Source organism: Saccostrea cucullata, unplaced genomic scaffold, assembly GCF_032062105.1.
Source record: "Saccostrea cucullata isolate Sc308-1 unplaced genomic scaffold, CSIRO_AGI_Scuc_v1 ctg37, whole genome shotgun sequence".
NCBI classification, from domain to species: Eukaryota; Metazoa; Mollusca; class Bivalvia; order Ostreida; family Ostreidae; genus Saccostrea; species Saccostrea cuccullata.
The window spans coordinates 330,387-355,054 of record NW_026938868.1 but is presented as its reverse complement, the minus strand read 5'-3'; the positions used below and the strand labels follow the sequence as shown (position 1 = coordinate 355,054).

Here is a 24,668-nt window from a genome sequence, read left to right as displayed (position 1 = left end):
TGTAATTATAGAAATATGTATGACAAAAAATTCTAGAAATAAATATCAAAAGCATATGCTTGCACATCAATCATAGATTAATTTAGCGATATATTGTAATGTTAAGCTTAAAATGGGTAGCCGAAAAGGTTCCAACTCTCATAGGTTAAGTGCAGTCATTCTTTATAATTTATAAACATGATAAAATGTTATTTTGAATGCATCGAAAGCTAAAATCGTCTGCATTCCATACATAGGTAAGCAAAAAGATTTACCCATTGATGTTAAATGGAACAGCTTAACGCGACATGGTGACCTAATTCGTTTCTCTATATTGGAAACCACTAGATGTATTTTAGATTTTTTAGTAGAATTGAAATTAAGTCTTTGTTTGCATGAATGATGCAGGATAACATCCTCGGTCTTGAAACGTTGTTTGAAATATAAAAGCCTCGATCGGCTAACGCATCGGCTTTTATCTTTCAAGCAACATTTGAGTCCCCGAAAGTTATCCTGCAACATTCACGAAAACAAGAACAGGACTTTATTTCCTAAGCATATTTTTTCCATTGTGTGCTTCTTGTCCTACTCGGGAAAAAGGAAAAAGAAACTTTAGACGATTCAGTATGTAAAAAATTACAATTGGCATGAAAAACATTAGTCAGCATTCGACCTAATGGTAATTTTGTTTCATTAACTTGTTTGTCAATAGTTCGCCTGTTTTAGAAAGTATTCTCACATAGAGTATGCTCTTCATATCTAATCAAATTGAAGTCTTTAACCCTATATGCAGATGACGCATATGCAGATATATAATGAATTTAGAGACAATAGGGAAAGCAGATTTAATGCACTCACAGAGCTTCTGGTTCTTTGATTCGTCATCTGATTAGGTTTTAGGGCATTTAATTTCGTTGTTTTGAAAGTAGCTCTATTCAATACATAGTCATAAGAAATTTCGTGTGGGAATTTTATTTCGTTGATAATTGTTAACGAAATAAACAAAATTTAATCCCCCACGAATATTTCTGCTTTTACAGTATTAGATCTACTCAATACCTATTAAAACTACTTTTAAGGTATTGATTGTATGGACAGTAAATTTACTTGTCTTTCTAGTGACTTTCACTATCTATTTTATTTTCAGTATACGATGATTTTTTTCTCCAGTTAAACTCAATGTCAAGTTTTGATTTTTTTTATCTTTAGATTGTACGTGTACCTTGCCAAGCCTTTGGGACGGGCAGTGGTGGGACAGCAGTTCTGGGGAGGTTACCTTTACTCATTCCAGTCAACTGCTGACGGGGTGGCAGATCCAGGCTTACACGTCATCCATCAGTTCCTGGACATGTGTCAATCAAAATTCTAGTTCATTTCTTCTGTTTAAGTAAGTTGTTTATTTATTTATTATTTTTTGCTTCTTCATAGGTTGTGACGGTACATTCAGTTGGAGCTTACAAATAAATCTGTTCGATTTTTTTTAAAATGTGACTGATGAAACACATGGAGATAACGAACAAAATTCAATATCAAAAGTCCGTTAAACAATACAAAATAGGAGCAGGGTAGACCTCCAAAACATTAGAGGTGGGATCAGATGCCATTGAGGAGCGAGCATCCCCTGCCGACCGGTCACACACGTCTTACGCTCCTTGTCATGATCAGGATATAGCGGAAAATTCCGTCGTCAATTTAGTGTATAAATAATGGACTAACAATTAGTATGAAAAACATCAGTCAGCACTTGAAACAATGATAAATTGTTTTTGCTGACAAGGTCATTGTATCGACCATAGAACTAACGAAATAATGAGTTTAAACGAAATTGCTGAAATTATTGTTTCATCAACTTGCTTGTCAATAATTTACCTCTTTTAGAAATTGTTCATACGCAGAGCATGCTCTTGCGTATCGAATCAACTGAGATATATAAACTCCGTATGAATGCAGGTGATGAAGGCATATTACTGCATAAGTAAGGGAAGTTGACAATTGATCATTTTTAGTATTGTTGTTCATTCTTTTTTTTACAATTATAATAAAAAAACAAACAGATAAATATCAAAAAAAGTTTAGGTATTAGAAACTGTAAACCGTTGTAGAATTAAGTGCTTGTTTTGGCATGAACAGTTTAAATGTTTTAAGTAAAAGATAACCTAATTTATGTAAGTATCCATGTTTTAAAAACGAGCACTATCAGATCCTATCAAAGAAACCAAAGTACTCTTGTTGTATGTTAAACGATGAATGACTGGATCTATTGAATGCCGAAAATAATCAACAAATTGCTTGAATTTCTTAAGTATCCGATAGTGCTCGTTTTGAACATTTCTGAGAGATCTTTTCTGGCACATGTATTGCTTTGTAAAAGTATTTCTCAATATGGTGCAGTGTCTTGGAAGAAACTTTCACTTATTGTTCTGTATTTAATTCGGCTGAATGAAAATCCGCCGTAATTATCTATATATGCGAGAAACTTCTCGAAGCAATAATTTAACTAATACCCAGTTGATAAAAAAAAATCAGGCAAAAATTTAGTCCTTTTCAAAATGAATTGAAAAAGGTTCCATTAAACTGGTCGTACGAATCATTTAATATTGCACAAGACAATTAACAAAATCAAGTTTCATTCATATGTCGACTCGATACATCATTAACTTGAAATAAAATAGACTACAGAATCTGACACATCTGTTTCATATTTGGATATTTTCAAGAACATGACGTTAATGGTAACTGACGACAAAGATTTATGGAAAACATGATGACATCCACTTTTTAATCGTCAAATTCCCTGAATGAGCAGCGGTATACCAATATTACCTGCAAATGAGTTTTATGTTCCTCAATTGATTCGATAGACAAGAACTTGTTTTACGTATGAACAAATTCTAAATCGAAGCAAACTATTAACAAACCAGTTTATGAAATAAAAAAAATTCAGCAGTCTTGTTTGAATAACTTTACAAGTTCTATGGTCAATACAATGACCTTGTCAGCAAAAACAATCTATCATTAAGTCAAATGCTGACTGACGTTTTGCATACTTATTGTAAGGACATTATGTATATACTGAGTTGTCTATGGATTTCTCTGTTTTTTATGAATCATAAAAAGAGAGCAAACAGGGGATGTGACCGGTGGCAGACTTAGCTAGCCAAGGGTTTCTGATCCATACTATGGTTAACATCTAAGCTAGCCAAGGGTTTCTGATCCATTATTCTTCCATGGTTAACATCTAAGCTAGCCAAGGGTTTCTGATCCATTATTCTCCTATGGTTAACATCTTAGCCAGCCAAGGGTTTCTGATCCATTATTCTCCCATGGTTAATATCTTAGCTAGCCAAGGGTTTCTGATCCATTATTCTACTATGGTTAACATCTAAGCTAGCCAAGGGTTTCTGATCCATTATTCTTCCATGGTTAACATCTAAGCTAGCCAAGGGTTTCTGATCCATTATTCTCCTATGGTTAACATCTTAGCCAGCCAAGGGTTTCTGATCCATTATTCTCCCATGGTTAATATCTTAGCTAGCCAAGGGTTTCTGATCCATTATTCTACTATGGTTAACATCTAAGCTAGCCAAGGGTTTCTGATCCATTATTCTTCCATGGTTAACATCTAAGCTAGCCAAGGGTTTCTGATCCATTATTCTACTATGGTTAATATCTTAGCTAGCCAAGGGTTTCTGATCCATTATTCTCCTATGGTTAACATCTTAGCTAGCCAAGGGTTTCTGATCCATTATTCTCCCATGGTTAACATCTTAGCTAGCCAAGGGTTTCTGATCCATTATTCTCTTGACATTTTATCTAGCCAAGGGTTTCTGATTCAGTATTCTCCTATGGTTAACATCTTATCTAGCCAAGGGTTTCTGATCCATTATTTTCCTATGGTCAACATCTAAGCTTGCCAAAATTTTTGATCCATTATTCTCTTATGGTTAACATCTAAGCTAGCCAAGGGTTTCTGATCCATTATTCTTCCATGGTTAACATCTAAGCTAGCCAAGGGTTTCTGATCCATTATTCTCCTATGGTTAACATCTTAGCCAGCCAAGGGTTTCTGATCCATTATTCTCCCATGGTTAATATCTTAGCTAGCCAAGGGTTTCTGATCCATTATTCTACTATGGTTAACATCTAAGCTAGCCAAGGGTTTCTGATCCATTATACTCCTAACATCTTAGCTAGCCAAGGGTTTTTGATCCATTATTTTCTTGACATCTTAGCTAGCCAGGGGTTTCTGATCCATTATTCTCCCATGGTTAATATCTTAGCTAGCCAAGGGTTTCTGATCCATTATTCTACTATGGTTAACATCTAAGCTAGCCAAGGGTTTCTGATCCATTATTCTTCCATGGTTAACATCTAAGCTAGCCAAGGGTTTCTGATCCATTATTCTACTATGGTTAATATCTTAGCTAGCCAAGGGTTTCTGATCCATTATTCTCCTATGGTTAACATCTTAGCTAGCCAAGGGTTTCTGATCCATTATTCTCCCATGGTTAACATCTTAGCTAGCCAAGGGTTTCTGATCCGCTATTCTCCTATGGTTAACATCTTAGCTAGCCAAGGGTTTCTGACCCATTATTCTCCTATGTTTAACATCTTAACTAGCCAAGGGTTTCTGATCCGTTATTCTCCTATGGTTAACATCTTAGCTAGCCAAGGGTTTCTGATCCATTATTCTCCTATGGTTAACATCTTAGCCAGCCAAGGGTTTCTGATCCATTATTCTCCCATGGTTAATATCTTAGCTAGCCAAGGGTTTCTGATCCATTATTCTCCCATGGTTAACATCTTAGCTAGCCAAGGGTTTCTGATCCATTATTCTCCTATGGTTAACATCTTAGCTAGCCAAGGGTTTCTGATCTGTTATTCTCCTATGGTTAACATCTTAGCTAGCCAAGGGTTTCTGACCCATTATTCTCCTATGTTTAACATCTTAGCTAGCCAAGGGTTTCTGATCCGTTATTCTCCTATGGTTAGCATCTTAGCTAGTCAAGGGTTTCTGATCCATTATTCTCCTATGGTTAACATCTTAGCCAGCCAAGGGTTTCTGATCCATTATTCTCCTAACATCTTAGCTAGCCATGGGTTTCTGATCCGTTATTCTCCTATGTTTAACATCTTAGCTAGCCAAGGGTTTCTGATCCGTTATTCTCCTATGGTTAACATCTAAGCAAGTCAAGGATTTCTGATCCATTATTCTCCTCAAAACTTGGCTAGCTAAGGGTTTGTTTTATCCATTATGCTCCTGTGGCACCTAATTCCATCCAATTTTGTGTTTCCTATGTTACTGATTTGTATTGTTTGAGTGTACTTATGAGCTTATATATATATATATATATATATATATATATATATATATATATATATATATATATATATATATATATATATATTCACTCACATGAATTATGAACAAATAGATTGCCTGAATGTTTAGTTAAGATTGATATACATGTATCATCATCTTATATTCATTATTTGATTTCAGGGGTGACCAAAACCTGAATGTGTTCGGTTCGAATGTCGTCGGATACCGATGCATCCGATTCATCAAGATAACAGATCACTCTTACTATTACTATATTCTCGCAGGTAAAATCAACGTTCAATAACTGTCTACATTGTGAATATAAATACAAATATCTCAAGAGTATTAAAAAAGTAGCGGATACTGTAATTTGTAATCAAAATGTTCACATATATACAAAAGGGATACGAAACAATGTTGTATATTTCCTTAATTAATGAGGAATGAAACAAATGGAGATAACGAACAACATTCAAGACGAAAAGTCCACAAAATAATACAAAATAGGAAGTATTTCCAAAGAAATTCATCACTCGAATACATCAATCACGCTTTCACAATGTGCACAGGATTCTATTGATGGTCAAGTGTGTTGTGCCTCTAAATTGGAAGGTTAAAGTAACTCTAAATAAAGATTCTGAACAGAAAGCATCAGATTATCTGTTGCTGAAGTCGTCAATTAAACAGAGATCATGCGCCGTCTTACACAAGATGTGAGGTTTCATCCCTTGCGATGCTACAGGTTGGCACAAGGTAAGTTGCTGTGGCAAGGACAAATTGAATGTTTCTAAGTCTGTTATCAGCAGATTATGGTCCATGCATTGTGCTACAGGGTCTGTTCAGAATAGACCTCGATCGGGTCGACCAAGGACAACAACCTAAGCATTGGACAGATTCATCCACATTATTGCCTTGAGAAAACATCTGGTAACAGCAAATCAGATAAGGTCTCAACTTTAAAGGGAAACTTGTTTGGTAGTATTAACTAGACCGCCTGGCTATCTGGAACCGACTGCAAAGATTTAGCTTACACGTCCGATGTCTTTGTGTCATTTCCTGTTTGAGGAATCGTCACATTAGGACCCGACTCCAATGTTGCCAGTGGTTTCAAGATGACAATGCCAGATGCCATAGGGCCAGGATCGTAACAGATAATATCCAACAGGAGAATATCACCACATTACCATGGCCCCATTCAGTCCGAACCTTTCCCCAACAGAGTATGTCTGGGACATGCTTGGACAGTGGCTACGCCAACGTCAATAACCTTATGCCAATGTCCAAGAACTTGCAACAGGAACTCAATAACCTTTCCCAAAATTACATGGGACGTCTCGTTGGGAGTATGACATGCCCAATCCGAGCTTGTCTGGCCAACCGACGATGATATATTGTAAATGTGCTGTATGGTCCTGTGTTGGTGTTGTGTTGGTGTTGTCCTGGAGAATAAGTCCTTTTCTGACTGTACTTAGGGTTTTGAATAAATTGACATTTTTTTCTTAAATGTTTTTCAGCCATTTGTTTCCTCCCTGGCCTCATGATCTACATTACATTGTCCTTGTAAAACCAATATCCCCTACTTTTTTTCATAGTATAATTATCATTTGGACAATATTTGTTTGTACATGATTTATGAGTTTTTAACACTTTCATAATATACTAGTTGAAGAGCCACAAGGTGGTTTGAAGAGGTTTGAAGCAATATTATTAGCTACGACTCCATCTCCCTCAGAAGATTTATCAGATCGCTGCCGGCCACCAAATGGTCCTTCCGATGAAGAATACCATGTCCTAGTTAAAAAGGGTATGTAAAAAGAAATTAGCATTGATTATTACTTTTTTCTATTAGAGTAGTGTAATGTCAGTTGAAAAGGGTTTTAAATTCATGCTGTATACATTAAGATCAATATCTGTAATATATTTTCTTCTTTTGATTAATAAAAATCCCAGGGTTCGAGAGTAGTGTGAAGCAGTGGTGCCCAATTCCTCTTCTTGGAACGTTTTCTTACAAGCACGATACCGGAAGTGTTGTTTCTTGTAGTGCTGGATCAGCGGTTAGCGCATGCCCAGACTGGACAAATTTAGCTTTCAATTATTCACAATGTGCAACGATTCAAGTGTTTTCGGGTATTTACTTCGGTACTATAGATTTCAAAGAAATAAAGGAATACATGAAGATATTGGCTTCCTTTTATTCTACAAACAAACTTTTTTTTATTAAGACGACACTCTTCCCATTGTAGCGTCCGGAAAAGTTCAGTGTGTGGCGACAGTAGAGTATAACAATACACTTTACACCACTGTGTTCAACCCTGAAACTGTGACTGATACCACCAACTACGACAAATTCTCATGTCTAGTAAGAACAAATAAAATCTTTGAGAAAATACTGCTGTATTAATTTATTTTGTTGATGTTCCGTTTAAGATCCATTAAAAATTATGATTGACACAAATAAATTTCTTTTTTTTATTGGATGTCAACGTAATTTTCCCTAATTATAAACACTAGGCCATCACAAAGTCAGGCGAGACTGTGTATATGAGTGATGCCAAAGGAAGCTGTGAAAAAGATCAGAGTTCAAAGGTTAAGGCCACAAGAGGGAGTGGTACACTGGTGCTTACGGAATACAGTGAGACTTTTTTTTGAATTACATTTCAACAACAAACTTTTAGAATAAAAATTATGAAAAGGAAATGTGTTTGTCTAACTTTTTTTCATTCTATTTTTTCAGGTCGATGTTGTGAGTATTAATTTTTAAATCATATCATATATGATTTTGGTTTTTGTTTAGTCTCATATTTCCAAAACTAACAACTTTTTTAAAACACAGACGGAGGATGTGTTTTTCCGGTTGTGTGGGACAGGGATTGGTATGACAGCGGTCACGGCAACATAAGTCTAAACAGAAATTACAGTGCGGTGTCGGAGGGGTGGTCAATACCCGTGTTTGGAACAACCATACTCTCCTGGACTTGTTTTGCTGAAAACACTTCATCAAATTATTTTCTGTTCAAGTAAGATGTGTCTATGTTTCTTGATTGTTTGTACCAACATTTTGCAGAAATGGCTAAAATTATTGTCAATCGCATGATGAAATTTACTTCATTCAATATTTTTCTAATAATGCATGTCAAATTTTTGACAAGTTAGTTAGAACCTTCCACAACTATAATTAAAATTGCATGTATTTCTAAAAGCATCATTATTTTTGTTTCTCAAGAGGAGATCAAATACCCTTATCGTCTGGAATCGGCCAAAACGTGTTCAGGTGTGTTAAATGGGAAAAACTAACAACGTATTCCTACAGTTATTATGTATTGGCAGGTTAGTTGATACTCATATACAATATGTACAAGTAATTTACAAATAATATGTCTTCAATTTCATGGGAGCAAATCAAAAAGATTCATTAACAAATCAAAGCAGGAAGAATAACTTTTTGTACAATACATATCTCTATGCGCAGGTACCAACTCAAATGCTGCCAACAACAGGGTGATTACGGAAGCCCAAAATGTTAGCGTGACGTCATGGACGACTACAGATTATTGTCAGGAATCGGTCACTCCTCCAGTAGAAGAGTTCCAAGTGATTGTCAGGAAGGGTAAGATAAGTGTGCACTTTCGAATGAAAAGTGAAAGGTGATTTTCAAATAAAAAATTTGCATTTTCATCGTTTCGTGAATAAATGTGTTGTAATGATACACCCGCCGTATGCTCGTAGTCATGATTGGGAAATAACGGAAATTACAGCATTGGACTCAATGATAAATTGTATTTGTTGACAAGATCATTATATCGACCATAGAACTTACGAAATGATAACTTTTAACGAGACAGCTGAAATTTTTGTTTCCTCGACTTGTTTGTCAATAATTTACCTCGTTTTAGAAATTGTTCATACATAGAGCATGCTCTTGCGTATCGAATCAGCTGAGATGTATAAACTCTGCACGCAGGTGATGAAGATATATTGCTGCATAAGTCATGTTTAAGTGTTAACGTTTTTCATAGAGCTTGGGCCCCGTGGGGATCCGGGTTAGAATAGGTCCTCAGTACCCCCTTGCTTGTCGTAAAAGGCGACTAAATGGGGCGGTCCTTCGGATGAGACCGTATAAACCGAGGCCCCGTGTCACAGCAGGTGTGGCACGATAAAGATCCCTCTCTGCTCAAAGGCCGTAAGTGCTGGGCATAGGCCTAAATTTGCAGCCCTTCACCGGCAATGATGACGTCTCCATATCAGTGAAATATTCTGGAGAGGGACGTTAAACAGTATACAATCAATCAATCAATCATAGAGCTTGGTTGTTAATTACCATTAACATCTTTTCAAGGAAAATATCCAAATATGAAACAGATGTGTGGTACATGTATCTTTTATCTAAAGCTCACTAGAATATATTGTATCATATAAGAATGGAAATTACCATTGTTATTTGAAAATACGTCGTCGATATATCTGAATGTCCAGTTGAAGGCCACAGCAAGTGTTTTCTTCTTTTCACGCATAATTAGATTTTGCACAAATTCTGCTTTATATGAATAAAAAAAAGAAAGAGCTCATAATATTTGTTTCATAATATGGTTCTTATATTAAAATATATTTTGCTGGCTATCTTGCCATTTATTTATTTTTTATCCAATTTGATATTACTGGAATAATACTAAGAACATAATCCGTAGTTGTCTCAATATACCAATAATGATACTCTTTCAGAAATGGAACTTAGATTATCACTTACATACCGTTATATGCTCAAACTTTCTATGATTATTCAGGAAGAAAACCACAACTTAAGGATTAAAATCAGACGACATTCTTATTCATTATGTGTCATTCGGTAGATGTTTATCTGTTCTTTTTAAGAAAATACTGAACGGTATATATGTGACTATGACACACGCCACGAGTATTGGAAACCATTTTCACCCCTTAAAGGTTAAAAGTTTGTCGGAAAAACAAAGGGGTTTACAAAAAGATTTGCTTGAGGTGTTAAACAAAATGCAACTTGATACTGTGAATTTCCAACAAACAATTCCTGTTGTATTCATCATATCCTTTTTATATACAGTTAATTCTCGATAAACCGCCACCTTTTGTAATTTAGAAATCATGGCGGTATAACGAATTTGGCGATGAATTGAATTTTCCATCTTTTAGGAGAAAAGACGTAGAGTTATCGTTCTTAGAAATACCATTTAGCGTTTCTATTCTTATTATCACATGTACATGTACATATAAACATATTTCTAAATTTGAAAGTACTTAAAGTAATTTTTTAATGTACAATTTCGCTAAAACAAAGTATTCAGTTATGAAATTAAGACAAGTATATGTGTATGTATGTAAATCTGCAAGTCTGATATTGAAAAAAAAAATACTGGGTCGATCGTCATGATATATTGCCTAAAGTACGTAAAATAAGTTCTTGAATAAATTCATTGTTTATGAAATCATTGTTAATGAAACGTTAACAATTTCTGACTTATAACTATTTTTTAAACAAACCTTGCATTGTTTTTAAAAGCAGAAATCATCAAAATAATATCGTTATCGGCGTACTTTACAACGACCGATTTCGTGGCGATTTCGTGGTGATTTTATTAAAAAGAAAACAAAATTATTCTAACAGTTCATCTTAAAATCATTGTTTACTTAATTGCATGTACCTTGATTGGCTTTGCATGCTTTACAACAGGGATAGCGTCAACCAATTAGACGCGCTTCATAGACCACATACACCTGTGGCGGTATTAACGAGATAATTGACACTTAAAAATGGACGTTTGTTGTGAAAACAGGGTGGCGGATGGCGGTATGCGAATTTGGCGTTATAAAGAGAATTTTATATAGCAGGAAAAACGTTCTTGGGAAATCATGGCGGTATTGCGAAAATGGCGATGAATCGAATGGCGATAATTCGAGAATTGACTGTATTTGAATGCTAGAAAATTTTAGGCATTCATTCTTGTGCCTAGCCATATCCATCTACAATTAGTCATTAGTAGACCCGACTAAAAGTAAAAAATAATGTATAAATTAGTTTTAAACTTTATCATGAATTTGCCATTAGATATTTATGTCTCTTTTTCTTCAATATATTCTTCAGAGAACTACATGTATCTGCTATGTCGCTGAATGTTTTAAATCCAGTAATCTATGATTGCAGAACTCATATAACCCGTATAATATATCGTTTAGGAGTGCTGAAGCATTTTATTTATAATAGTTATGAAATAACAATTTTGAAGCTATACCACATCAACAGAACATTGAAAGTTGCAAATCATAACATAATTTTAGACATTTTGTAATTTTTATACATTTATTTCGTCTCGGATGGTAAATATACACATAACTTATAGATTTCCGGTCTACAATGTACTCCTACTGTATGTAGCTATCATGATGATGAAGGGTTGCATTTTATTCTTGTTTTTCATGATAATAACTATTAATATTAATTCTAATTTTAAAGTCTCGATTGTTATATACATACATTATTAGGTTTTGAAGTTGATGCCAAGAAGTGGTGCCCTATCCCTCTACTGGGTAATTTTACATACACACATAACGACGGCAGCACCACGACGTGTGGTCCCTCAAATTCCGACCTAAGCGTATGTCCCTCCTGGTCTACTTTGACGTTTAACTATACCATGTGCAGTACAGTTCAAGGATTCTCAGGTAAAACTAACTCAATATAAAACATACTTTTAATATTTTTTATAATTTACATTTTTTGAGTTCAAAAAACCCTACACACGAATTTTTAAAGCCTAAATATTAGAATGAAATATGCGGGGTATATATCTGTCATTAATAATAAAAGGTTGAAAAAGAATTGGCTTCTAGAAATAAAAAGTATAAAAAGAATACAATAAATTCAAAAAATATTTTCTTATCATTCAAGTATACTTAATTGTAAATTTGATAAACCATGTACGGCGTTATATAGTTTATTTGCCGAAAATTTAACAATTTGAGCAGACTCAATATTTTGTTAATCTCATCGAAATTGAAATGGAAGAGGGATATGGAGATAACGCACGGTATTCAATATCAAAGTCCATAAAACAATACAAAATAGGAGCAGAGCAAACACGGACCTCCGAAACATCAGAGGTGGAATCAGGTGCCATGGAGGAGTGAACATCCCTGCTGACCGGTCACACCCGTCATGTGCTTTTTGTCATGATCGGGAAATAACGGAAAATCTTTCGTCAAATCAGTGAATAAATAAAGGACTAACAATTAGTATGAAAAACGTCAGTCAGCATTTGACTCAATTAATGATAAATTGTATTTGCTGACAAGGTCATTGTATCGACCATAGAACTTACGAAATGATGACTTGAAACGAGACTGGTGACATTCTTGTTTCATCAACTTGCTTGTCAATAAGTTACCTCGTTTTAGAAATTGTTCATACATAGAGCATGCTCTTGCATATCGAATCAACTGAGATATACTCCGTATGCAGGTGATGAAGGTATATTGCTGCATAGAAAAGTTAAAGTCATCACTTTCTTGATTTTTGTCCTTTTAATATTACTTTTGTCTGTAGATCTTGTCCGCTTTCTATTTATTTTGGTTTTACCTTTGTGTCTTGTTTTAGCAAGAAACTAAAAACTGAAAAACCTATAAAAAAAATTATAAGATTTAAAATTAATTTATAACTTTTAAGGTTTTTTTTTACTTAGATGAGGGAATCTTGTACTGTTTAAAGTATGTCTTAAAAGGATCAACAATTTTCCTGTCTGTCTTGAACCCTGGTATAGTGGACAATACACAAACCCACAGATTTACCTGTTATGTGAGTATGAATTCATATGGTAATTTTTTTAAACTTTTTAATTCTAATCGAAAGAGAATTTTCTTGTCGTTGAAGCTATTTAATTCCACCTCTGAAATATCGTGGTTCATTGTTTATGCCCTATAGTATTAACGGAGTTGGTTATAGTTTTGAGGAAATAAATCGCCCCTTGTATTCTTCGGCTTTTTCACAGTAAGCATGCAAGCAAAAAAATAAAATAAAATGCTACGTATTAATGTAGTTTTTTAAAATCTTCCATAAAATCAAGTAGAGAAAACATTTATACTTTTGAATGTTTGGTCTAGGTGCTGACGGAGAGTGGTGACACTGTGTATATGAGTGACAGTGTGGGGAGCTGTGAGGCGGGACAGAGTCCTACAGTAAAGGCAACAGATGGTAGTGGAACTCTACAGCTGGAATCCACAGGTCTGTTTAGTGTTCCCAATTTTACCCACTTCAACTGCTTTCAACTGAGCAATTTTATGAGAATTTCACAAGGAAATTTTCATATTTTAAATTCTTTATCATTGTCAGCTAATGGTTAAATGATAAGGTATTTCCCTATCATTTATCATTTTTTACTCTTAAGGTGTATTTTTGATTAACAAAACTGTAATGACTATCATATACCATAGAATATATGAAATATTTTTTATTTGTTTCTCTCTGTGATATTATATTACATTCTATTTTGATTGCAGAACGATGTTGTAAGAAAAATACACACGTTTTTGTTTTGTTTCGTTCACTGAATCTTTCATCACTGCAGATCGTCGCTTATTTATTCACTGGCCTGATTTTGTTGTGAATTTATACACTTGTTGCAGCTATTTTTATTCACCCCTTTCACTGTCACTTTTAAAATTTTGAATATACTGTTGTGTGAGTACGTTTTGCTTTACCATTCGTGTTTCTTTCTGAGAAGAGTGAGTTATTTAATTGAAGAATTGGAGAAGGTATGCATGGTGTGCATCAAACATTGTAGGTAAGCTATTGCAAAAATTTATCCATTATTCACAAATTCACAGGAAAGAATGTATAAAACACTTATCTATATATAGATCACAACTTAGATAGATGTCAATTATTTTTCTTAATTGTTATTTTCACTTCAAAATTTAAAAAAAAAAAACATTCAGAAAAAAACATTTTAATTGCTTGGTGTAAATTTATTTTGTCTTTTTTTTTTAATCATCCATGTCTGTCAAATAAACTGATAACTTTGTCTAGATTTTTCGTAAAAATATAGTTATTTTATTCATGTATATATTAAACAAATCAAAGTTGACGATAATAACCTACTTTTTTCGCTGGATTGGTCTTCTTTCTCTGTTTGTAAGACGGATCCTGTATATTCCCCGTGATGTGGGACGGTTCCTGGTACGACAGTGGAATGGGAGATGTAACTTTGAGTTATGCTGTCAAGGCTGTGTCGGGGTGGAGGATCAATATCAACGGCACGGAACTGACGTCATGGACTTGTCAATCACAGAACGCTTCACAAGGAATAATGCTATTTAGGTAAGTATAGAAAGGAGAACATATAATTTGAATTACAGAACTGATAGACATGGAAAATCAGGGAAAAAACTACTTTGAACATAAAAATAAAATTGAACAAATTATTACACTTGGTATATAACATGTTAGTGATTAATGATATTTTGGTTTTACTTATCAATATTATGAATGCAATGTTTCAGAGCAAATGATCTTCTGCATTCCAAAGACAAGTTGTACAATGTCTTCCGCTGTATAAGGACAGAGAAATTAACAAACTACTCGTATTCGTATTATGTTATGAATGGTAAGTACACAGTGTACCAAATTAATTAGCCTTTTGTCTGGATCGCTTTCTTAAGTATAATTGTTTAGATGTTTACTTTCTATGTAGATAAAATGGAGGATGCTGGTTTTGAGAGGGTATACCTGACTGAATATTCACCTGACGTCACGAATTGGGATGTGAGTTCATTATGCTCACCAGTGTCTCCACCAGGGGACGAAGAATACTACATTCTGGTCAAACAAGGTACCAAACATTTCATCTGGCAAACAAAGATAACGCAAAATATTTTTAAAATAAATCTTCCTATCATACAATAATAAATTAAGCTATATATATTTTCAGCAATATTTCATATCTCGCAATATATAATCACGGGCTTTATTGAGAAGTTACTGACCATCTTAAATAAAATAAATTCTGTCAAACTGGATAGCTTCAGCTTTTCCTTTGTGAATATTTCCTTTTTATGAAGATAATAATCAACAATCAACTGCATACGGTTTTCCAACTGGTTCAATGTTCAAGTGTGCTGAGTATTTCCAAACCGAGGCAAGCTAATGAAAAACAAGTGTAAATAACAGACATTCCAACTGTCTCATTTTAGTTCAACAGTCTGCAAAGTCTATGGTCGTTTTAGCAACCATTGCAAAAAGATTTATATGCAAATACTCTCTTTATTGCTTTTTTTCTGGTGTGTCGCATACCAATTGTTCCATTTTGAACATGGTCCCATCTCATATGAGTTTTCACCCTGTCCATGATTTTTATTTATTAACGGATTAATGAATTTAACACTTTTTTGTAATCTTTACCATCTACATTTAAGGGCATGATACAGAAGTAAAGCAATGGTGCCCCATTCCATTGAGAGGAGAGTTTAACTACACACATGACAATGGCCTTTCAACCACGTGTGGACTATCCTCCTCTCTATCTGCTTGTCCAGACTGGGTCACTTTACAGTTTAACTACTCTCTTTGTCCCACAGTGCAGGCGTTCTCAAGTATGTAGTTCAGACTTTTATAGGAAAAATTAAGAAAGATATACAAATTTGTTTATGAAATTTGAAAAAAAACATAACGATATTAACAGATATGTTTCTTAAACTTGAAATATGCTATTTTATGAAATTATTCAGAACAATTTTTTTCATTGCAGAAGAAGGAGTTGTTAATTGTGTTCATACTGTAGTACAGGGTGACACATATTTTACATCTGTATTCAATCCGGGGCTTGTAGACGGGGTCAACTTCCGGCGATTTACCTGCCTTGTATGTGCTGATTTTTACTAATTACATTATAACAAATTGTAATTTATCTACTTGTATGTATTTTGTATCGAAACTTTTAAAAATGTGGACAAGATTCAATCCTTGAAATGAAGTGAAGAAATCAGTGAGTGAATGTTTATAGGTATACAGTTGTATATATCTACTGTTATTTGAAATTTGAAATGCGGAAATAATAAAAAACAAAATAAAACAAAAAAAGATACCATCCGTAATCAATCATATTAATTGATTGATAGGCTATAACTGAGGCGAGTGGAGTAGTAACAGTGAGTGACAGTGCAGGAATTTGTGAAGCCAACCAAACAAGTAACTTCAAACAAACAGATGGAAGTGGGGTCCTCAGGCTCACAGTGAAAGGTATTACACCTGATTCATTCTGAAGTTGGCAACATTTCAACTTTTATGGGATTCAACAATATTATACTTATTTCAATAAAAGAAAGTATTTATATCGACTGATTAACAAGGAAAATAAAGTAATAATATTGAAAGCACATAAGCCAAAAAATAACATCATTTTTTTAAAGAAATTTACAATATTTATTTCTTTTATCTTCCAGACACATGTTGTAAGTATAGGATGTTCAAAAAGAAAACACAGACTTTTTTGACGAACTTTTGGATGCTGTTGTAAGAATGATTTGAAAAGATATGGTCCCATGCTCTCTGTAAACTTTTCAATATTTACTCTCTTTTTTCATGTTGATATAGAGAGATATATTTTAATAGAAATATGGTTTGAGAAAGATATATTAATTATTGAGAGTTCTTAATCCATATTTACTTTGTGGAGGGGTTCTCTATTTCTACAATATTGATGAATAGGAAAGTGCTGTTTGCTGAAATTGCAAATATTGTCAATCAATGCTTTTCTTTGATGATCCTATAAATAAGGCAATGTATATTGATAAATTTTAAAATACTGTTATGAAATATGAGATAACGAACAATAATCGAGCTCAAAGGCCATTAAAACAATACAAATCTGAAATAGAGCAAACACGGACCTCCATAAACATCCGAGGGAGGGGGTCAGGTGCCATGGAGGAGTAAGCATTACATATCAACCGATCGCCGTTTGCTTCTTGTCATAGCTAAATTGAACGCACAGTGATATGTAATTTGTTTTTTCTGATCAATTTTCTGTCTTTGATTAAGATATATCAAAGCAATATTTCAAAGGCAACGACGATGAGCATTGCATTAATATAAAGTTTTACCAATCGTTCCGTGCATTTTATTCATTTCCTTACTCTCCTTAATGTGTCAGACAATAATAAACATGATTATGTAATCAATTGTTTAACAAGTAAATACATATGGGACTAGATAGCATTCCAGTCTAATAGATTTTTTTTAAAAATGGTGAGCTTTTAAGTTTATCAAAAGTCGCTATTACTGATGTTTTTTTTTAAAATTACAATAAAAAGACACCTTTTAACGTATAAAAGACCTCGTCGATTTGGCAACAGTACACTTTAAATATTATTATGAAGTGATTTTTTTTTCAAATAGATTAAAATGTTATGAACTCGAAATTCAAATCGTGTGCGCGGCGAAAGGACCATGGATGCAACATTTGTATAGTATAAAGAGTCGATCCCTATGTCGCTAGTTAAAATCTCACTGCTCGACGTGAAGGTTATATTAACATATAATTTTAATGGGACGACAGTAGATACGGACATAAAAATATCCCTCACCAAAGACTGAAAATGCCGAATACGGTTTTAAATTTGAAGCTCTCCACTGGCAAGTGTTGGCGTCTCGAAATGCTCTGTGAAAGACTCTTAAATTGAAGAGCTGTTTAACAAACAGAAGACAAAACTCGAATCAAAAGAGAATCACTAATTAGTCTTATATTTGAATATTTTACTCATAGAAAAAGACATTGACTACATTTTATGATAAACGTAACGTCATATTCAATTTGATTCTAAACAACTTCAACCAAATTTTATGAGAAACATAATGTCAGAATCAATCTGATTCCAAACAGTTTTCCTTATTCATGTAGGAATATATAATTATCTTCTACATGTCTCCTACCTGACGCAAGGTAAGTTAATGATATATAGATATCAATGATCTCGTTTTAATTCAAGATTTAGCATGATCTATACATTTTCCCTCTCTACAGATGCAGTCTTTCGAAAATTCGAATGTTATCTAGCGACTTCCAAACCATTAGGCAATCGTTTTCACACTGTATTATCTTCGAGTTTTTCTCGTGACAGGGGGTACAGGGTAGAGGTTACGTCGACAGGGAATGCTTACTTCTCCATGGTATCTGATCTCGTTTCTGGTATTTTGAAAGGACCGTGTTGGCTGTATTCTCTATTTGCATTAAGTAAATGGACTTTTTGAGCTAGCTCATGGTTCTTTAGTTTAGCGTATAGATTTTTTCAGATAAGAATAAAACCATCATCAATAATTCATTTCAAAGGGATTTATAACTCATCAATTTAGTTATCAGTCTTTTAACAGGAGTGGTAGTATTTTTAAATTTTCATAATTGTCTACTTGTCGCAGAAAATTGTATATAGTAGATTTTACTCCAGTTTCCTCTTACTTTAATATTTGCATTCTGAAAAATCCTTCTGTTTTAGTGCTGACATAAATTTACTTATTGATTTTCAAAATCTCTCCTTCATACTATACTAAATTACTGCACCTTTTAGGTGAAATTACCTTGTCCATCCGAATTCAAAATTTACTCCGTAATATGTCCTTCAGTGAATGGTTTAAATAAAGAATTCATCGTGCCTCATTTTGCTCGAACAACAATGGTAGCAAATGTTAGTAAAAGTCCGTTTAATAATAAAAAAGTAACAATCCTTAACTTACTTTTTTTCTATAAAAGCATAAAAGAGGTATTTAATTTTGTATGCATTACCTCTGTTTTCAGATGTCTGTGTTGGCCCAGCTTCAAATTTGTATTGTTAAAATAGACTTTTCAGTATGATCACTGTTCTTTACATTTTGTCTTTTGTTTATTTCTTAAATCCTTGAGCATTTATGCATGTCATACTTTATGAAATATTTAATGTCCAACAACTCGATGTCTTGCAGAAAAGGTGATTTTGAAGACCGGAATTCAGTTAATTATGCTTTTACCGTCATAAACTTAAATGTATTCTACTTGTGCGAAATAATCCATAAAAAATGCTTATGTCAATAGATGTCTTAACCAAAAAAGATGTCCTTATTACTCTATACTTAATCCTATTATTAAAAACATTCGTATTCGTCGGATTTTACTCAGCATCATTATTGATGTTCCTCTCTCAGGTATAGTTAATAAGTGCAATGCTGTTAGTTACCTAAATCGCTTTAAAATTAATTGACTTTTGTATACGTATCGTAATTCTGATAGAGTCCTATTAACACCCTATATATAGAGCTACCATTTCTGGCTAAATTGTCGGACATGCAGCTAAGCTTTGTTTGGTTAGTTCACTGTATTAAATACATCTGATCGTCGTATTTCTACAGGAAATAACCAATCAATTCCAATACTATCAATGATAAGGCTCGCACATTGGTTGAATAAAATTGAATTACGTATCTTCGCTCTCGAGTGCCAAGAGGCAGAGTAAACACATAGGATTGTGAGACTACTTTTTAAATCCATATTGCTATTTAATTCATAATCCTTGTAAGACCTAGATTAACTCTATGCGCTAGCCTGTAGAAAGAAAACATTAAATGTTATGTGAAGGCAATGATGTAAGTCACAGAGACAGATCATATTACACATGTTCACTTTGGTGTATCTCGTTTCCTTTTGGAGTATAATTTCAAATTCAGGTAAATTAATTAACGATTTTTTAATCTTGTTGAAGATTTTATATTATTATGATATGTTTTTATGGATTCCCTCTTTTTATTGATTTTAAATTTTAATTCTCGTTAAAACTTTTTATTAAATAAAATTGATATGGATGGTACAATTATTATGAACCAGATAAAAAAGATGAATCCTTACATCATGGTTGTAAATGTGAACATTTTGGAAGCTTTTTCCTTTGTTTTGTTCATAGTTCTTTCATTCTTTTTTCTGACAGGAGGAAGATTTATCTTATTAGTAGCGATAGTCTTACATAAAATCAAAAATAAAAATATAGCTCTCTATCATAAGAAAAGGAATGTGAATTTATAATGTCTAATTAGGTAAGGTATATTAGCGACAACACTTCATCACTAATTGAGTCTTCCGCATGGCGTCGTTAGTTCTAGGGAAGCGAAGTAAGGAGTCAATCCTTACGTCGCAGGTTCGAATCCACTGTTGGACGTGGAGACTGGTCTTTCGTATGCGATCGTATAAACCGAGGTTGTTGCAGTAGGTGCTAACACAAAAAAGATTCCTTTTGCTCAAAGGACCTAAGTGCTTTGTACAGGTCTAAATTTCCAGCTCCTTACCGGCAAGGGATGGCGTCTTAATTTGCTCAAACAAAACAAGCATAATTAAATTTATCTTTCTACACAAAATTAGAAGCCATTTTATAATATTTTGTATCAACTACCAATATACGCATCTGTTAAGTGTCTACATGAGTCTGCTAAACTTGCAATGATCTTTTTCTTTATTTTCTTTCGTGATATCGTGATTTCGTTATGGATGGAGTTTTATTGGATTATTTTTAAACATCTGTATAGCTCTAAATGTCCTGGCCCTTTCATTCTTGGAATACATAAAGTGGCCATGAATGACAAAATGTATTTAGTATATCGATCTGTTTCTTTTGTCTTCATTTTCAAAAACCACTAGTGTTGCATACTTGACCAGACCACAATACTTTCAGACACAACACAACAAAAGTTAAATACCATGGGTTTTATTGTTATGATGGGTGAGGTAATCGCAGATTATTTTAGATTACTCGCGATCCTTTGACAGAGTCATGACGATGCACATTTAACAAAATATAATGATATTGTCTGCGCTTTGGCCTACCTCATACAAAAAGCTTGAAGTTTTTTAGCCTTACATATTATCATCATTAGGATTATTTCATTGAAGATATTTTCTTTATATTTAATCCATAAGAAGTTTTGGAACTTTGTAAAACATTGATAACTTACGCTTCCTCTACAGTAGCTTAGAAAATCATTGATATTTTAATATTGTTATATACAAAATTAAAATAATATTTTTTTATAATATTGAAAATATACAATTTATATATTAATTTTATTTATTTATTTTGCATTCAGAATATGACATGTATAAATCTTTTATAAGTTAAAAAAAATGCATCAATGTTCTCATTGTTTTCATTACATGCAGATAAAACATCTAGACAATGATTTTCACTTTCAATTTTTTGAATAACAATTAAATAAAAAGCATCGCCACTCAAGCATCAATTTAGATATTTAATGTTTTAGAATTATAAAATAGATTAAAACAATAAATTTTATGATGTGCAAGATATATTTCATAGACATTTTATCCCAATAGATGGGTCCTGTACTCTACCAACACAATGGGTTGGTGACTGGTACGATGGTTTCTATGGACAGCTGACGTTTTCTAGTACCTCACTAACAGGATGGGGTATGACGTCATATTCTTCGACTATAAACTCCTGGACCTGTGTATCAGAGGACACATCCAACAATTACCTGCTCTTCCTGTGAGTACAGTTCAAAACATGTTTTAAGAGAGTAAAAGAAATAGTTAACCCAGAGTGTTAATTATGTCAAAGAAATAATATCTTTTTTGTAGGGGCGACCAAAGGGTCGATTTATTTGGTACTCAGCAAAATATGTTCCGGTGCATTAAATGGAAAAAGATTACGGACAATTCGTATTATTACTACGCACGTGCAGGTACGTTTTTTTTCACTCATGCTCACAAAATTAACTTAAATCAAGTCGAATGAAAAAGATATTCGTATTTTGAGAACATTTTCCATTGATTTTACTTGCATTTTTGATTTTGAAGCTACTATTATTAACTGTTGATTTCATTACCCCCATTGCAAATTACCTTTTAATGTCCGCATAGTATTTTGCATATCTTCCGATTATTCTTTTTCAATCATCATTGATTATGAGACCAAAGGAGACAGTCTGTTTGATAGCTGAGAAAGACTACACCTTTTCTGCTTTAGATACAATCCAAAAATTATTTCAAACAAATTGTGTGCAGCTGCGAAAACTTTTTTGAGTATGATGAACGGAAATAATATCTCACCAAACGGAGGTTTTTGATATATTAGAGAAATGCGCCATTAAGGAGTAATTCTTTGTATATTTGTGTTCAAACCACTTTTCTAGTATAATTTGAAAAAAAACAACAATACTGATTACTTTATTGAAATATATCGCACTAACTAACAGTCAAAAGTGTATTTAAACGATACAAATTACGAGCAGAGCAAATGTGGACTTCTAGAACATCAGAACTGGAATCGGGTGATATGAAGGAGTAAGAATCCTCTTTGACAAAAGAAAGTTATAAAGATTTGATTTTATATAACATGTAATTTAAAGATAAAATTTCTATTTATATGTTCCTATTCTATTTCATTAATAATAGCATAAATAAATAAGCATCTCTCTCATCATCGACACCTTGTTGTTTATTTTTACGGTTGTATTAAAATATATTTTAAAAATCTGAACTCATGGTAAGTATATTGTATGGGACAAAACTTAAGACAGAAAGTTTTCAGTCGTCAAAAAAAGTAAAACTGGAAGAATCTTGTTTTCTAATTGGTGATAATTTTACTTCTTTATTTTGAAATAAGATGTTGAACCAAACGCACAAAACGCCCGCGTTAAGGTAGAGTTTTATGACCCGTCAGTAACCTCCTGGAATGCCGCTTCTTACTGTGACCCTTCATCGGGACCAGGACCCGAGGAATATCACGTTCTTCTAAAGAAAGGTAATCTTTTCAATGATTGACTTTATGAAAATCTAACGTGCGTGTTGAATTGATATCCAGATATATATCGGCATTGATTTTAAAGCAGATATTTCAGCAAGTTTGTATTGATTTCAGGTTCAGAATCTCTGACGAAGCAATGGTGCCCTATACCACTCCTCGGAACATTTCGCTACGTTCATAACGATGGGTCAACTGACGCCTGTACTACCGACTCCGAGATGAATGTTTGTCCAAGCTGGACAACGATTCAGTTTGATTACACCAAGTGTCCAAAAACCCAAGCATTTTCCCGTAAGCACCAATGTTTAGCAGTAGAGAAACAGGTTTTTCAAAAGAATAAATTCTAAAGGTTTTATATCCATTTCAAGATCCTTAATTTGACAGAACACCCATTTCATTTTCGAATTAAAAAAAAATCAGAAAAAAGTCTGCACTGACTATTTATCCGTATCTGTATCAACTGTCACTACACAAGAATACAGATATCGTTTATAGCATCAATAGCATGTTGTTTGGTCTACGTTCATCAGTCTTTTGCATAGTTAACTGATATTACCTATTGAATGGAGATGATTCTTTCAGAATGAAATGTTTTATTAAATTCCATTACAGCTGACTTAGATTTATTTTTTTTAAATTGTGGTTGAAACCAATATGTGTTACCTAACCACATAGAATTTGTTACCAATTGTGTAAAGCCAAAATTTATCGAACTGAAAAGCCCCAATTCACGGGATTGGCACTCTTGCTTCTTTTGAAAGTTAAAATGCAGTACAGTGCCTAAATTTTAACATTACATAAATCTTGGGTACAGTAAAAGACTTCTTGTCTCTAATTATTTTCCACTGGTCTGAAATTGAAGCTAGAGACTATTGTTATCCAATTATAACCAAACATTGAGTCCTGTGTATATACCCCACTTTTGACACAGCGTTTGATGTACTTTTTATGTTTGATGTGCATTGTACATATCTTAAATATTGTAGAATATTGAACCTAGCCTGAATATTGTATTTGTAGAAGAGGGAATCGTGCATTGTGTGAACACAGTCCAGAATGGTGATGTTTACTACACAACACTATATAACCCCGGAGTAGTGGACAATAACCTTTATCATAGGTTTACTTGTTACGTAAGTGATGTCTAATTGTTATGATTATAAAGAATTTTAAAGAATATTTCATTCAGGTAGAGATTGGTTCAAAAAGGGAACTGAAAAAGACACATCAGATGGGTTTTTGTCGTTCAATGCTTTATTTGAAGAAAAATTGACAAATTTTACAAAGTACTTGCCCTCATAAATTTTTTTTAATTTAATTTTTTATAATGTAAATTACAGTCTATCTCGGAATCGAGTTCCGGTTTATATGTAAGTGACAGTCCTGGTATTTGTGAAGCTGGCCAGACTCCAAGCACGAAAGCAGCGGATGGCAGCGGTATATTGACACTGAATAAAACCTGTAAGTAAATTCAGTAGTGTATAGCATGAAGGTTATTGATAGATTGTTTTGCAAAGCCGTTTCATATTCTTCCATTCTATCAACCAAAGCCTTTAAAAGGTAAAAG

General features: G+C 33.5%; 1 protein-coding gene across 1 annotated transcript; it reads left to right on the top strand.

Moving 5' to 3' along the window:
• Positions 1–112: 112 nt before the first annotated feature.
• LOC134251581 (uncharacterized) lies at positions 113–24,188 on the top strand. The gene is given in 28 exon segments (XM_062733982.1): positions 113–116; positions 1,189–1,366; positions 5,483–5,586; positions 6,966–7,106; positions 7,253–7,429; positions 7,546–7,661; positions 7,814–7,934; positions 8,037–8,045; positions 8,136–8,319; positions 8,526–8,629; positions 8,772–8,909; positions 11,813–11,992; positions 13,009–13,121; positions 13,427–13,547; positions 13,823–13,831; positions 14,462–14,642; positions 14,825–14,928; positions 15,016–15,153; positions 15,737–15,913; positions 16,069–16,181; positions 16,439–16,559; positions 16,763–16,771; positions 21,667–21,841; positions 21,934–22,037; positions 22,961–23,098; positions 23,216–23,392; positions 24,122–24,163; positions 24,166–24,188. Coding segments are annotated over 28 exon segments (3,201 nt in total).
• The last annotated feature ends 480 nt before the right edge of the window (positions 24,189–24,668 follow it).